This window comes from Ceratosolen solmsi, unplaced genomic scaffold, assembly GCF_000503995.2.
Source record: "Ceratosolen solmsi marchali unplaced genomic scaffold, CerSol_1.0 scaffold26, whole genome shotgun sequence".
In the NCBI taxonomy this organism is placed as follows: domain Eukaryota; kingdom Metazoa; phylum Arthropoda; class Insecta; order Hymenoptera; family Agaonidae; genus Ceratosolen; species Ceratosolen solmsi.
This window is the reverse complement of record NW_011948442.1, coordinates 1,405,659-1,423,356: the sequence shown is the minus strand read 5'-3', so window position 1 is coordinate 1,423,356 and position 17,698 is coordinate 1,405,659. Positions and strand designations below refer to the sequence as shown.

At 26.1% G+C, this 17,698-nt stretch overlaps 1 protein-coding gene across 1 annotated transcript in view; it reads right to left on the bottom strand.

Annotated features, from left to right (window-relative positions):
• The window catches only part of fuss (SKI family transcriptional corepressor fussel), a 20,471-nt gene extending 5,176 nt beyond the window's left edge, over positions 1-15,295 (bottom strand). Inside the window, exons 1-2 of the mRNA XM_011504095.1 lie at positions 15,218-15,295; positions 6,912-7,213 (exon numbers count right to left, since the gene is read on the bottom strand). Coding sequence (XP_011502397.1) covers positions 6,912-7,213; positions 15,218-15,295 — 380 coding nt within the window. The remainder of the gene's footprint in view (positions 1-6,911; positions 7,214-15,217) is intronic.
• Between the last annotated feature and the right edge of the window lie 2,403 nt (positions 15,296-17,698).

Here is a 17,698-nt window from a genome sequence, read left to right as displayed (position 1 = left end):
GACATCAGCTGACATTGACAACATCAACATAGCCTCAAAGCAACACAGCAATATCCAAAAAAGCCTTTATAGCAGAAAAATCACACGAACACATCTTTTGAATAATCCAACAGAATTATTTATTTCTACACAACAGTACAATATAATTATAATTGTTTACACTCATTAAACCTTGTTTTAAAATAAATATATTATATTTTTCAGCCTTGTCCGTTATTGATTTCCTTTAAAATTATCCTGCCGAGAGACTAATCCACTGAACTATTGAATTGGCAGTTCGAGCCATAAGCTAACCCTTTAAATCCGAACAGTATTATTAACAAATTTTTCTTTTGCGGTGGAAGATAATTGAGTTGATAATTTGTCATGTTGTTTACTGTATAATGTTATAATAGCTTCTCAAGTAAGATGTCTTTTTGATGTTCTATTGTTATCTAGTTTCTTTGAATAACAGGCTATTGAGAAAAGTTTGAACTTTGGAAAACATAAATAAAGAAACAACGTAAACGGATACCAAACATTAAAGGTATCCTATTCATACGTTCAAAAACATTTGTGATTTTTTTTTCTATTTATTGTCTGTAAAGTCCAGACTTTTTATTTCATACACTTATATATATGCAATTATATATACACTTTTATTAGAACAGAAATTTGATTCTCACTTTTCTATATTTATGTAAAGGAAAAAAATTTCTTACAAACTTATCTTCTATAAAAAATAAAAGAAAATAATAAATCAAATAATAATAATAACGAAATATTAGTTATGCTCTTTTTCAAAAAAAGAATATAATTCGATATTTTATCATACTGCAAATGTTATCATAAGTTCAATAAATTGTTTAATTTGTTTGTGGAATATCAGCATGTTTATTTAACGATTATTGAGGTGACTATGGTAAGTAATTAATAAGCAAGTTTTATAACATATGAAATAACATCGCCACGAAGTTTTTCTTATTATATTATTATGTAACAAACAGTAAGTAAACAGTATAGCTGCTAGTTAAATATTCATACTTTGTCATATTTCAATGGTTTTGTTGGTCATTACTTTGCCATAGTACTTTGTATTGTTTCTTGATGTTGCTTCCTTACATGTATATTACTTGTATCGTAATATTTTATTAAAATAATTTAAATGTATTATAATATTACCTTATGAAAAATAGAAATGGCAAATTACAAAAAATAAAATATTGGATAGAGTACATATTTATTATAAACAAATAAAAAAATTTCGTTTGCGAGTTTGATGAAATCTACTGAAAAATATCTTTATTATGTGGAAACACCATTAGGTTAATTTGTAAACTTTCTTGTGTTCCTAACTCGATGAATAAATATCAATTTATCTAATATCTTTCTTGTTTTATAAAAATTGCGATCTATCGTCTCTTGATCCACTCTTATCCTCTTGTTTGGTAAGATCAATTAAAGAATGCATACTCGAAGATTAATTCTCATGTGAGCTTTGAATTCAGAAGTTTTTAACGCAGACAAATAAACGCTATATTAGTAATATAGATAATAATAATACATCTAATTATTCAAAGTATTTAAAACATAAGTTTAAAATATTTCTATTATTATTATATATACATATTAAATTATTTATATGCATATTATATTGCTGTTACGGATTACAGCAGTTTTAAGCGGAATGCAAAGTGGGAGAGGTGTGAGCGCGCGAACATTTGTTTTGTAAACATTGGCCAACGGACTCAAAGAATGCTTCTAGCCGAAAAACTCGAAAATACGACTATAATTCCGAGAAATAATAACAAATGAACCCTACAAAGCTATGCCCTATTGACGTCACGACAAATAGCGGTATATTAACAGCCACCGATGCGCTATCGGCGCATCCAGTTCGTACGAGAATATTTAAGGAGCTGCGCATGCTGTGATAAATTCTTGCTAGTACCAATCCCGCACTCTCGGCATCGGGCTCGCTATCCAACCCTGCAATCGCCATTGTGAGGCCATGGCAAGTATCAAGCAACCTAAGGAACTAATAGCGATGCCACAACTATACCGGCACCTACGTCTCCGTAAGCAACGCAGACGCTCGTTCCTTACTACTTCTTACTAGTTAACAAGCATCCATCACGACAGGACCGCCACTCTACACTCGCGATTTACGCCCGCATGTAAGTAACGCCGACGTTCGTTCTTACATCTTATCTCTACACCGCGGTTTACGCCTACATCGAGCACACGAACGTGCAGCAATAACACGACTACAATTACATATACAATATATACAAATTTGAGCTTACGTACACAAACAGTAACGTTACACGGACGTTCTCTCACCACTCCGCACACTACAGCTCACCCCACGCCGGCTGCTAAGACGGCACCAACTTGCTGCCCCTACCACCAAGAGTCTCCAACTACAACTTCTCAACCCAAAGGAAGAAGGGGAATCACGCTCCAGGCTATCAAGATTGCACGTACAGACTTATCGCCACCAACATTAATGAAGAAATACTCATCTATTCATTCTATCATACACTCATTTCGATATTCATAGATTATTAACTATTCATTATTTATTATATTTAATAAAAGGAAAGACTATATTTTTAGGTATTAATATATTTTTGTTCACATATTAGGTATGAAATATACAACAAATTTGTATAAAATGCTTTATTTGGTTGTTTATTGTGTTTAAAAATATTATATAAAATCTCAGTAGTAACAGTAATTTTCCTGCAATAATACGTTCAAATTCTTTGATGCAATAATTTTTCCAAGATAGAAAAATTTTATTTAATTCATCTTATTTCAATATAGTTATTCTGTTGAATTTTACTAATATATTAAATTTAATTTAATATGCTATTACTAGATTATTTGAATATTAAAATGGTGTACATTTTACAGCAAATTCATATAATTTTAATTAGAAACTGGTTTGGAATAATGATTTTTTTTTAATTCTACGGTTTTGTTTTAATTTTCTTCTATCTAATGAATAGTAAAATCTGAACATATTTTGTAAAGTAATTTGGTATAATATTATTTTTGGTTATTTTTGTTGGATTTACCTATCATTTCAGAAATTTTGTATTAGATATTCATGTGAAATTTACGACTTTTATAATTCGATATATATATCCAGGTCTATAAAAATCACCATTAACTAATAGTTGTGGTTCAACTGTTGTTGCCGTAAGTTCATAGATATTATTCTTTTAAATTAAGTGAAACTTTTGTTTAAACTACATGTCTTCAATATATGGTTTTTATCTACATTTGGCGTTTTATTAGATCAGAAGTTGTATATAAATAGAAAATGTGAATACATAATTTTTTATTGCATATCCCTTTTTGATTTTGAGAAATACAAGTACCGAATCTATAAGTAGAATTCAGGTTATTTTAGTGAAATTTAATTATTGCATTTTATTTTAATAATGCATACGAAACAAATTTGAAACAATAGTTGCAAAAGTTTTTCAGTATTAAATAAATGTTTAGAGCAGTGAATTTTAAATATCCATTAAAAAGTTAATATACTAACAAAATCTTGACTTTTCGTTTTTATGTAAAGATTGCATTTGAGAGTTTCGAAACTCACTAAATACAATTTTTAAATATGTTCGTGACAGTATATTTTATCGACTATTCTTTAAGTATAACATTGAATCGACTTTAAAAAATGGCTGCAGATTTAAAACTTTAAAATATCAGCTTACTTATTAACACTTGCTGAATATGTTGTCTGTAATTTAATTTAGAAATGATAGTTTATCTAATTTGGAACAAATGTAGAATGACACGTTATAATAATCTATAAGTTATGTTGTTTATACTTTTAATGATCCTAATTGTTAACCATATTTAAACTGAGATTAGATGAAAATATAGTGCAGTTTCTTAAATTTTTAGGCTTTAACTAACCGTTATGAGTGTTTAACATATAAAATAAATGCTTCCATAATACATATTTATCTCGCAGTTCGAACAATTACCTTTATAAAATTAAAAAGAGAACAGTATTTATTATTTTGTCTTGCAGTTAATTATAAAACTCGTATGATTTAAGTTCATTTAAGTATTATAGGTATTGTTTGGAATTCCAGCCATCAGAAAATAGTCGAAGACCAAAGTGTATGTTATGATATATAGTTACTTTTGTATGATGTTAAATATGATAGTCTAAATATATTTTTTAATTTTTGCTCAGTATAGTAGCAATAAAAATTAAAATGATCGAAATACTAATTATTCAAAATAGAACAGTACTTAATAAACTCGTCAGCAAGAAAAGCTTTTTTTAGAGAATTCGTTATTTAAATGATCAAGTTTTGGTCATTAATTGTACTCTAACAAAATTCAACGTACAAATACTTTTAATATAAATGGAAGTTCTTATGATTGTATTGAGAATCCACGTAGTTAATAATATTACTATTGATACTGATTTATTTGAACGTGAAGCAAGTTGGTCATATCAAAGAACTAATCGTAGACATGTAATTTTGATTGTAAAAAGATAATTTAGTATCGTATTTGAAAGACTAACATACCTTAGTTAAATAATTTTAGATCAGGATAGAATTATATATTCACACAATAATGTGGTGACCAATTATGCATCAAAAACATACTTTCATCTAGTATGTTCACTATTCAACTTATAAATAATTATGTTCATGTTCTTGATAAAAAAAGTTTTTACATTTAAAGGTACAATTTTAGTTAGAATAAATTCTTGATGTCATAAACTTGTTATTTTCAGATTAATTTTTATATTACTTTTACATAAACCATATAAAAAAATAAAATATCTTCTTAGAGAATCTATCTCAAAAATTGTTGAAATCTATTTCGGATACTCTATTTTTTCTAGTTTTCTATAGTTTTATTGCTTAATATTATAATGTTGTTAACATAAAATGTACTTCACTAAATTATATTTATTCTTAATTATTGACTATAAAGAGAGAAATTGTTTTCATGCTCTTGCACCAATGCAAAGAAATCTTATGATATATTCATATTATAAATAGCAGTTTTATTAATAACTAATTAAGTAATACAACTAATGAATATTATATAATCAAATGTTTAAATATAAACTACAGCATACAACTCTTAAAAAATGATCAAGAGTAACCATAAATTAAATTATATTTATATAGTTAATTTATAATTATATCTTTAATACTAAAAATATATAATTATTTGAAAGTGTTCGGAATGGAAGCAGCTAAAGGCGGAATACAAAAGTGGGAGAGGTATAAACACCTGGATATTTACGTATAAACACAATTCAGCGAAGTCGGGAAATTTCAATACGCTAAATACTCGAATATTAGATTCTAAAATCCAAGTAGCAATGCCGATGAACTCTCTAGGCTATATTCTAGTGACGTCACCATAATGATCGGCATAGCAACAGGCACCCGTGCGCTACCGATGTCGCAAGCTTCTACGTGAATATTTAAGAGCAGCCCTTGACGCGCTACACACTGTACGTTTAACATCTAGTCAGTCACTACACGGCTGGCTCTCAGTACTGTTCTACGATAAATTCAGTTTAGTGCTCATTGTAATTCTATATTAGTATTATTATTGAGTAAGGCATCTCACATCAGTGTCACTTGCCACAGCGCGAATTGCAATTCAAATCTCAGACAATCAAGAGCTCAAGAAAGAACTGACACCACTACAATAGAATACTCCTCAATCTCAATAGAAGTAACCAACAACGCTACAATATTATAATTCATAAGCAGAATAAATTAATAATCGAACTCAAATATATTACATTATACTTTTCATCCCTTCCATTTATGCCTTCTTTCTTTCTAATCGCTATTGCGAGAGATTAATCCACTGAACTATTTAAATGGCAGTTCGAGCCATAAATTAAAACGTTAAAATTCGAACAGAAAGAATATGCTGTTTATAAGTATATATAATCCAAATTTTGAATATCAATAATGGGACTATTAATTCATTTTCTAATAATATTCATAATTTAATATATATTTTTTAATAAATAAATTGTTAAAATATTTTTTTCACTGAGTTTTTCTTATATAATTATATCAAATACGAAAAATTAAACATAAATACACAATAAGACGATTAATCAGGATATGTCTGATTTTTGGTAGCATATATTTATTTCTTTGACAATTCTATATCTATAATTATGTTAATTTTATAATATTGTTATACTTACTATATATTTTTATGTTTACATCATTCCATTTTGATTATTTATTTAATAAAATCTATATTGGAATAAAACAATAATAGATTTATGTAGAAAGTCAAAATGAAGTAATCGTTGAAAATTTTATGAAATAATTAGAAATTAAATTAAATAAAATCTTTTTAAACTAATAGAATTTTATTTTTATATACTTTAAAAATTATTATTATATAATAGGCTATATATTTATAGATACAAAATAATATAAAATAATAATTTCACATAAATCACTTTTTAGCAATATATAAATTGCACTGAAATAAAGAAACTAAATTTTTGTTTATTTAAAGTTCATCATTGATCTAGCAATCTATGTGACGTCTTTCATGGTATCCCTGAGATTGTATTTATATAAATAATTCACTATTTATCTTATAAAATTCATTCTGCTTTATATTTAATCTATTCCATTCAAGTGTCTTAAATTCTTATAGTAGACGGTAAGCGACTTGAAATTGTTCTTAAAAGCAATAATAATTATATCATGTTATAATAAATGAATTAAGTACAACGAAATACAATTGAAAAAATGTTTTATGATTATCGAAAAAACAATTTTTTAATTGCGTGAAATATGTATTCATTGTTTAAAAAAATATTTCTAAATTTTAATATTTTAAATATTTATTAAAAATTAATAAGTGTATTTAATAATCTGAAAGAGTACCTAGGTGGTGCATTATCACCAAGAAAAGATTTACATAAACGTTCTGCTTCCCTACGGGTGATCATACCACATCTTCTTGAGGACATTGGCATAGCACCAGCACGTCGAAGAATTTCTAATTGAACTGGTGTACATTGAACGCATGTTATGCCAAGAGCTACTCGTCTATTATGTATCTCGTTGTAACTAAACTGTTTTAGGAGAGTATTACTAATTTGTGCTAGACATAGCCTTTCTTGGCTTTCAATTATTAATGAAACAATATGAACACCATATAAGGAAACAGTTCCTACTTGTAACTCCTAAAAATGGATAATAAATATAATGCACATATCTTTAGAGGATCATTAATACTAATTTAAATTAATATAATATTTATTTTATGAAATAAAAAAGGATTATACATGTGTAGAAATATAATAAACATAGATGTTCTTTGATAAGTATTATGCATAATACAAATTAGTTCTTCAATAACCAAAAAAAAAACTGTAATATATCATAACATATGTTGGCAATTTCAATTCAGACTATTATTTTATTTTAATTTTAATTTAGACTACGGGTTATATAACAACAACAGTTTTTCTTTATAAATATTAATATTTTATTAAAATACATTTTTTGTACTTTAACGAAATATTTATTTTTATTATTATCATTTTAATTTTTACATATAAAAAATCTACATTCAAAAAAGTATTTTTTATATATCAAAAAATATAACAAATAAGTTTTTGTATAAATATAGTTAGAATATTTATGTTCGAGATTGTAAGAACGGCCCTTGTCAATAAATCATCTGGCAAAATAACATCGTAAATTTGTCGTTTTCGGAAATTTCTTGCTCACAACCATCTACCAATAGCGTCATAAAACATCTGGAAAAACAAGATAATAAACTCGGAAAAACCCAACTCATTAGGCATCTGTACGGATTCGTTCTGCTCGGTAACTATATTCAAAACGGTATCTACTGCCCCCCCTTCCCACTGTCAACAAGTTGTCATACTGTCACCAGATGCGTCAGAGGCAACGAGACCAACAGACAACAACGCCTTTAATTAACTATGAAGCCACAATAGGCACTGCCCTCGCTCTGTAAGTGAGGAACACTCTGATTGGACAGAAAATAAGGGAAGAGATTCAAGTGAAGTTCATGACCAGCAAATATATTTAAAAGGCACATTTTCAATATTCAAACACTCTCAATAAAGTCCTTAGTCAAATAGGAAGTGAAAAGTCCCCTTTAACGTAGTTCAAGACAACTTTCGGTACAAGTCCTCAAGGAAGGACAGTTAGGAAGACAAGTGTCAGTTGAAGTCCTCATCAAGAAAGAAATGGAAGTTCCGCGACTGAGACCGCGATTAGTCTTCATGAGTAGTATCACTACTACAATAATTAACTAACATTTAAGATTCAAAGTTTAAGTCATCGACAAGCATCATAAGGAATTGAGGCTCTCTTCAGAGAGACAGTGCGGGATAATACCAAACTCGTCGCCAAGTTCGCGACAGCTGATGCGAGTCTTACCGTCTTATCCTCAACTTAGTTCAAAGTCGGACGCTAATGAATCTACTCAGCATGCCATTCAACGCTCATAGCAGACGGAACACGTAGCAGTATCCTTTACGAGGTAAAAGCCTTTCAAACTCTTACTGAACAACTGAATAATTGCAGTACGCCAATATCAGGACTAAGGTACGCTTGCTATTACCTGAATATATCCTCAAGTGACAATAGTTACATGTGTCACACTACATTACAACCATAATCTCAACCACGCACGTGCTCACATGAACAGTGTGAATGTCGACGAATAAAACTTCGCGCCATTCTGTGCTCACATTCGAAACATCACCATGCATTAGACGAGTATACGTTTGCCACAGCAAACACAATCATCCACCACAAGAGTTTTTCAATAATTGATAATAGTAATACTAGTCAACCTTGTCAACAATAAATAACAGAATAAGCAGCATAACCACCAGATATATTTACATTGAATTATTATAATATCCCTTCCACTTTGACTTTTCATCGCTATCACACAACATCCGTGATCTCAGAGTTGTCAACGGCATCAATTTGTATCCTTCGAACCGGTCTTCGTAAAACAAGCCAGAACGGCGAATACATTTTGTACAGTGATTTTATATTATTTAATGTTTAAAAATAAGTTTATCAATGGATCATATATATATATCAATGTATTTAAAAACATATACGTTTAATTCGGCTATTTTTACACAGTAGTTTTTTAGAGTTGTCAACGGCATCAATTTGTATCCTTCGAACCGGTCTTCGTAAAACAAGCCAGAACGGCGAATACATTTTGTACATTTTTTGGTCCTTCGAGCCGGATAGCTAGAGAAAAGGGGTCAACACACATTTGTCCTCTGAGCCGAACAAGCGGAAGTTATTATATTAATCAGTATTTACACAAGAAGAACTGTTATATAAAGAAGACTTAATAATTACTACACATTATCAAGGAATACTCTTGAATCTCCAGGACAAGTGAGTACTCAACAACAATTTTTATTTTCTAACGTTACATTATTTCAGGAAAATGTCATACCAAGATAAAAGCCAACCCAAGGAAACCAATATTAACGTATCCATCACTCAAGATAAAAAACCACACGAAACTCGCAGTAGCATTAAGGACAAACATCCGTCAGAGCTCAACGCTAAGACCAGAGCTCAACGCCTTCGAATAGATTCATTAAAGGATTTAGAACTACGTGTCCCTACAAGTCATTCCGACACAACATTAGAGGAAACAATGGGTCTTAAAGGAATACTAGATAAACTACACAAAACATTTATTAAGGAACAAATCTATCTGGACTCAACATGGTCGATAGCAATGGATTCACATGAGTATTTCATAAATAACGTCCAACGAGATGAATTCAATCTATATGTAGATGTGAGTTCAAAATTCAACAACTTGATATCCAAGCTGAAAGAAGCAAAGGAATCAATACAGTGCTGAAGGTCACCCGGGATAAAAACAGAAATGGACATGAGCTGCTTACCAGATATCCAAATTTCTAAATTCACAGGCGACTACTTAGAATGGCCCATGTTCCGAGACTTATTTGTCTCAATAGTCACTAACAAAAAGAAATATAGCGATGTACAAAAACTTTATTATCTAAGAAGATCACTGACAGGTAAAGCTGCCAAGACTATATCACGCTTTCGATTTGAAAACGATTCGTTCCACCTATCATGACAGACCCTGTCAGAAAAGTTTGAGGACCCTCACAGAATAATACAATCTCATATCAGTGAATTCTGCTCTGACTGTCCCCCATTGAAAGATGATGCAGGCGACATAGAAGATGCTCGCGGTAACTGTAGCGACATGCTAAAGAAACTGCGACAACCCCAAATCGATACTGATCCATGGGATTGTATGATGGTATACAAAACTGTTAAGAGATTTACTCAGTATACGTGGAATCAATGGGAGAGTTCGATAAGTGATACATCCAAGTATCCCACATTCGAACAATTCAACTCCTTCTTAAATGCCAGAATACGAGCCTTGGAACACAGCAGGCCATCACCAACTAGTAGTCGACCACAGAATCTCAAAACCATCAAGAGGAAGCCAGTACGGGCCTATCAGTCTACTATACAGGCTGAAGAATCCAACCCGCCAAAAGCTTCAGACCGCACCACAACATGCATTTGTTGTCAAGGTGATCACACGCTGCCATCATGCAAAAAATTCATCGATTTATTGGTTACAGAACGGAAAGCGGTCTGTAACCGAGAAGAACATATGTATCAACTGCCTGCGCTATCATCCAAGGTATCGATGCACTGGCAGCAATAATTTATTATTAATAAAGGTTTTCAATGCTTTACTTCTAAATACATATTTAATTATTCTAACAAATTGGTATTATAAAAAATATAAGATTTAAACAGATAGTAGTGTTCCTATAATTATCGAAAAGCGCATTAAATAATAATTTAATTAAATAATTAATTAAATAATTTGGAAATGTATGTCACTAGCTAATTTGTTACGATTCATATATAATTGTTTTTAATCTTTAATATTTTCTGAAATACATAATTTAAAAAATATCTTTTACTTTAATATGTAATTGTAATTACATTAAAAAGTTATATTTATGATAGAAAAAATAAATAAAATAAATAAAAAATACATAATAGTATTAAATGATAGCAAAAAATTCAATTTCTAATTTACATCATTGAAAAGGTCTATTAAATTAAAACTGGAGAACTAATAAATTATAGTACTGATTTTCGGATAATAAAAGTAACGTCAACATCAACTTTTAAAATTGTTCCTATATTAAAATGTGAAAAATTTTTATATTTTAGTAAAAAAAGTTTACGTATAAATGATAATTAGAAATAATACTGATATTAGCTATTATACATTGATTACACATTATACTATATACATTATACATTATAGTAAATAAATAAAGTAAATATAATTTTCTAGTTTAGACTGAACAGTAATTGTAAATAATATTTATTAAATAATATATACGAATTGTAAATAATATTGTTTATTCTTTTAATTAATTAAGATTTATTTACCTGTTTATTATGTATAACTTTATTTTTAAGTTATTTAAGAACAGATTAGTCTACGAAAAAAAATTATTCTACGAAAAAAGTTATTTCTACGTAACAGTTATAAATAAATAATACGTATATAATATTTTATACATAAAAAACTTACAAAAATGTCATTAATCATTTTTTTAATATTTCTAATATATATTAAATATATTAAATCAATATTTAAAAAATTATGAAACATAAATACATTTAAACAAATACTTCAGGTAATATCATACTTGAAGATTACAGATATATGACTAATATAGATGTTATATAATAATAAATAAGAATACTAATTTAATTTTAGAAGTGATAAATAATTACTAGTAACTTATTAAAGCATTATTTGATTTTCTTTTCTGATTTCTCGATAAAAATTGTTACATAATTTTAGGTGTATAATTTTATATTTATTAACTTGTCTAAATATAATTTATTAATCTCTTTTTTATTTAGATTTATTCTAAATTGTCAAAAATAAATAAATTTTAATTAGAATATATTATTTTTTAATGGAACATTTTTTAAGAATATAATATCAGTAAATAAATTGAAATCTATTAGGAAATATACTATAATGTTAAATAAAACTATTCTGATATCAAATAATAATGTGTAATGCACAATAATTTTCATATTGATTTTATTTATGAAGATAATATATATAAAATGTATTTAAAAACATTTATCCAACTTTACATCAATTAAACATCTTTGGAAAACTTTTAAATATATTAAACTTTATCATTAAATATAATAGTAATGATTCGTGACAATTATCCTATGATTATATAGATTTAGATAGTATAATAAAATAGTTTTAACGTCATTAAATGGGATTCTAAGGGAAGAAATATGCCTTAAAGTAAATCTGTTAATTATATTAAGATTAACAAGTGCAAGTGTATATTTTTTTTCTTGTTAATCACATTAAACATAAGACGTTGCATATCATTTTATTGAGACAATAAAAATTGTAAAATGAATTGAGACGATTTGTCAGTTGAATCAATCTTTAATTTCGACTTAAAAATCTGTGTTGAAATTCAGTATCTTTTTATTCTGTTACAATTTAGATAAAAATTTTTATTAGATGAAAATGATATGCAACGTCTTATGTTTAATATTTAATTATAACGTAAGTGATTAAATTAATTACAAATTTATTGTAATGAATTATAAAATATATTCTAAGAGAAATATAAAAATGTTCTAAAATAAAGATTCTAGGGATTATATAAATAGTTTAATTTATTATAAAATTAAAACATATAATGTAAAATATATGACAAGATATTAGATAATTTCATAATTTGGCACGACGAAAGTTTAATATAAATCAGCAGACGTACAACTATTTAATATCTAGAAGTCTATTTATATTTCTCGTATAGATAAATAATAAATGAAAACTAATTTAAAGAGGGTTAGCTAACATTAATTTATATCTATGATTTCATAAATTAGTGCCTATAGCTCCTCTGTGATAAACAGGTAATAAATATGGGCTTTAAATATTAAATTCTTATAGTTATGAGGAACTTTAGACATTTTAATGACACATGCATTATTAATAATGAATGGGTATCACGTTAAATGTAACAGCCAAGGAAGTGGGATACTTGCAAAAAATTATGGAAAGCCTGTGTAAAGTTTGCATTTAGAAATCAATGAAAAACTAATTAAAACCCATTAATTTTAAGATTAATTTAAGATTAAAACTTGATTACTTCATATACTTGGACTAATACGTCTATTGTTACATATGCAACAATTCAATATGTTTCTTAGTATAAAATATCGAATTAAGATATTTAAAAATAAGTAATAATAATATAATTTAAGCTTGATAAATTAAACTAGGGTACTGATAAGTAATTTGATAAGTTAATAAGGAGTAGGATCAAATAGAGAAGAATAACAAATATTGAATATAAAATATTATAACTATAAATTTAAATAGTCATACGGATGGAAAAGAAGCTATTTTACTATTAAGAGCTTCTATTAAATATAGTTATATATAATAATTCAAATAATACAATATTTAACTTTCAATCTATTTATTTATCTTTTTAAATTAAAATTATTTTAAAATCTTATAGTTATATAAATAAAATTAATAACAAGAAATACTGTTATATATTGTACTACTTTTAAAGATTCTTAAAAATTATTGTTCTTTCTGTTGAAGTTGAGAAGACTAAAGGTGGATTTTAGATTTATTTGACGATGAAGGTTTAAAACTTAAATAATGGAAACTGGTAATAAAATAATAATAAAAGAAATATTTTATTTATTAAGACTTCTGATTTGATAGTTAAATACATCCAAAAAGACTTTAAACACCTATAATTAAAAATGTTTACGTTTTTAATAGTACTTGCATATTCATATTTGTATTTGCACCAGTAGAATTATAATTACTTGGAACTTAACTTTGGAACGTTAAATATACTTTAAGATATAAATTAACTTGGTCATATTTAAATTTTAACACATATACAAGCAGTAAGATCATTATTATATTTATTTACATTTATCTATGTATATTTACACATTACTTACATATTTAATACTTTATACAACCGATTTAGAAGAATTTAGTTAAATCCAACACTTGTTACAAATGGTAGCGGCAAAAACCAACCTTGAAAGAAAAGGATTTCTCGAATGTGAAAAAGCCTAATAAAAATGGACGGTTAAGTGTATAAGGTTACGGCAACAACTGAGGCTAAGATTGAGAATATTAAACAGAAATATATTTAAAAAGAGGAGGTGTGTAATTTAATTAATTTACATATTTTTTTTAATGAGAGCTAATAAATGCCTATTAATTTTACAATTATACATAGTTTCATAGAGTTACTATTTAATTGTTTTTTTGTTACCGAAAGAGTAATTGAGAAATATATATATTTCATTAATTTATTTAATTGTAAATATCTTAATTAATGCACTATTTCTACATATATATTTCCATATGATTTCAACGTGCACATTTTGTGTATCAGATTTCGTCAGATTTTGTCAGATTTCACATTTTTTCGTATTTCGATTTAAATTTATAAAACTTTTCATGAATATAATTATAAAAATATTATAATAATTTATCTTTTCATCTTGAATTTTATTATTTCTATTTTTATTTCCATTTGTAAATTTTTATCAAACTAAAAACAAATCAAAAGTAAACTAGTAATATATATTTAGACAATTATTTTTAAAAATATTCTAATAATTCTAATATATATATATATATATATATATATATATATATAATTGATTGATTTTTATAAAATTTAAATTATGTTAATAAATAATAAAATCTAATGCATTAATATATTTAGTAGCTATAACATTAAATTAGTATGCAAAAAGGTAGCCGAGCATTATTTTGCACATTCAATAAATAAACAATATCAATAATTTCATGCAATATAATTTTTCGTAATACTGTAAAACTTCGTAAAACTCGTAATATTTTTCGTATTACTTTCGTAATACCTAATATAAATCATAAACACATATTTATAAAAAAATTCTTATAGACATTATTAAATGTAATGGTTAAAATTAATTTTCATTACGTGAATGTATAATTATTTTATAAAAATAAAATTATCTTATTTAGTTTATTAACTAAAAATTACTATAAAAATAGTTAAGTGAATTACCTGATTTGATTTTGATTGTAATTGAGATGACTCAGGAAATTTTTGTATAATCTTAGCCGTAATTATAGAACTCTCCATTGTTAAATGAAATCGACTAATATTATAACATTTCAGTTACATCATGTACATAAATAATTGATTTAACTTGGTGTCTACAAATCAATTATGTGTTATCATCATTCTATAAATAATTAAGCATTAAAAGCATAGTATATAACAATAATATTAGAATTTTTAATACATTGTATTTATTATATTATATTATACATAAATATATATATCTGTTATTATATGTCGGATAAATGCATGATTCCTTTTATTGCAAATAGTTGATTTGACCAATTATCTTTCAACAAATTACTGAGTTCAAAGAAATTTAATATTTTAAACAAAAATACATTGATAGAATATCTTAATTTGTTATAAATATAAAAAATAAATAATTTTAAAATATTCTGTAAATGTTTAAATATTAACAAGACTTTATCTAATAAAATGCTTATATTAGTTTAAAAATAAAGTATATCTACTCGATACTATATACATTCTTCATATTGAAGAAATAGGAACTTGAAATTATGCGTATAGAAACTTAAAACAGCAAATTTAGGTTTGATTACATTTCAAATGTAATATTTCTTGAACAAATAATAAACTATAGTCATTAAAGGCTTTATAAATAGTTTTTATTACTTAACAGATTCTAACTAAAACTATATTCTAAAATTATTGTAATTATTAGAAAATTTAATGAATATAAATTAATTTATCTATAAAAAAAAACAAAAATACTTATTGATACGGCACTTACTATCAAATTGACTACACGCAGTTACACATACAGTCTTTTGCACCAACATAATCGTTTGAAGTAATTTCATATTAAGTCAAATTTAATATCATTCTTTAAAAGACATTCAAACAATTGAATTTGTACAATTAAAAAAAAATTTAATTAATTATAAATTATTATTATAAAGTAATTATTGATAAATTCTAACGAATAGACCTATAAAAAAAAGAAAAAATTTTAATAACCGATAAAATAAATAAATATATATATATATAATTTTTTTCCTTTTTTTGCAGGTCTATTTGTTAGAATTTATCAATATAATTATTTTCGAACACACTAAATAGCAATAAAACAATAGGGAAAACATATATATAATTATGAAAATAAAAAATTGTCTAATGAAACATGAATATTTCTTACTAATTGTTTATAACACTTTTCTACTCATTTTTTAAATTCTAATTATGCATAATGTTGATTGATAACTTTATATTTGTAATTATAATTCATCTTCTTTTCATATTTTATAAAAGTTCTTTGTTTTCTTTATTACTTTTTTTATTTTTGACATTATTGTTTCACGGCAGATGAGAATTTAATTTGAACGACTGTTAAAGTACATGGGGAAATCTGTTATTGCTATAGGTTATGTTTAGGACAAATAGGGACTGATGCTACTGTTTTGGTTAAATACGGGTAGGGTGTCAAATTGAATTATCCCCATTCGTCGACTCTAGGGACCTTAGTAGTAGCGCTTCTTTCATTCTTCTCTCTAGAGATACAGAATAGAACTATAGATACGAAATGAGCTGCCAGCCTTCTATAGTATTAGACAATAAAGGACCGAAAGAACATTTTTGCTTCATGTTTTCTTTTTACCACTGTTTTATTGAACCTAATAAACCTTCGTTTTACATCTGAGATTTAATGATTGTTAATATCATATTATAATTTTTTTAAATTTATTTGTATACAATTATATTTATATTTTTTTATAAAAAATATTTTTATTTAATATTTATTTTGTGGAATTGACATTTATTAATCAATATCAATAATTACACAAAACTTTTATATCAACGTAATTTAGCTCTGGAATCTTAATTTAATCCTTTCATTTAATGAATTAATTTTTAATCAATAGTAATAATAATCTTATTAATAAAGTTATTAATTACTGGATAAATAAAAAAATCGTTCCTTAAATCTGACAAACTCTGTGCTTCTATACACTTTTAAAATATTTATAATTTTAAAATAATTTGCATGGACTACCTACAAACAAAAAAAATGATAATAATATATATTTACTGATATACATATCTATCTTTTAAGTAAAAAAAAATAAATAAATGTATAATATTTGGGAAAATAAATGTGAATTCTACTTGAAAATTTGAAAGTATACTTACATGTTCTTATTAATTTAAAACTTCTCACTAATGCAGGAATAACTAATATAGGAAACAGTAATTTATCAATGTCCATCATTCACATAATGCTCCTATTCTATTATACTGAAATTTGTCTTTGGTTTATAATTAAATTTTATTATTTATTTTATAAAAATGTTTAAAATTAAACATAAGTAAATTATCAATAAGTCCTATTTAATAAAGATAAAACCTGTAATAACCATTGACTTTGATTCTAGAAAATGTAGTAGATTGTCTCAATTAATTATA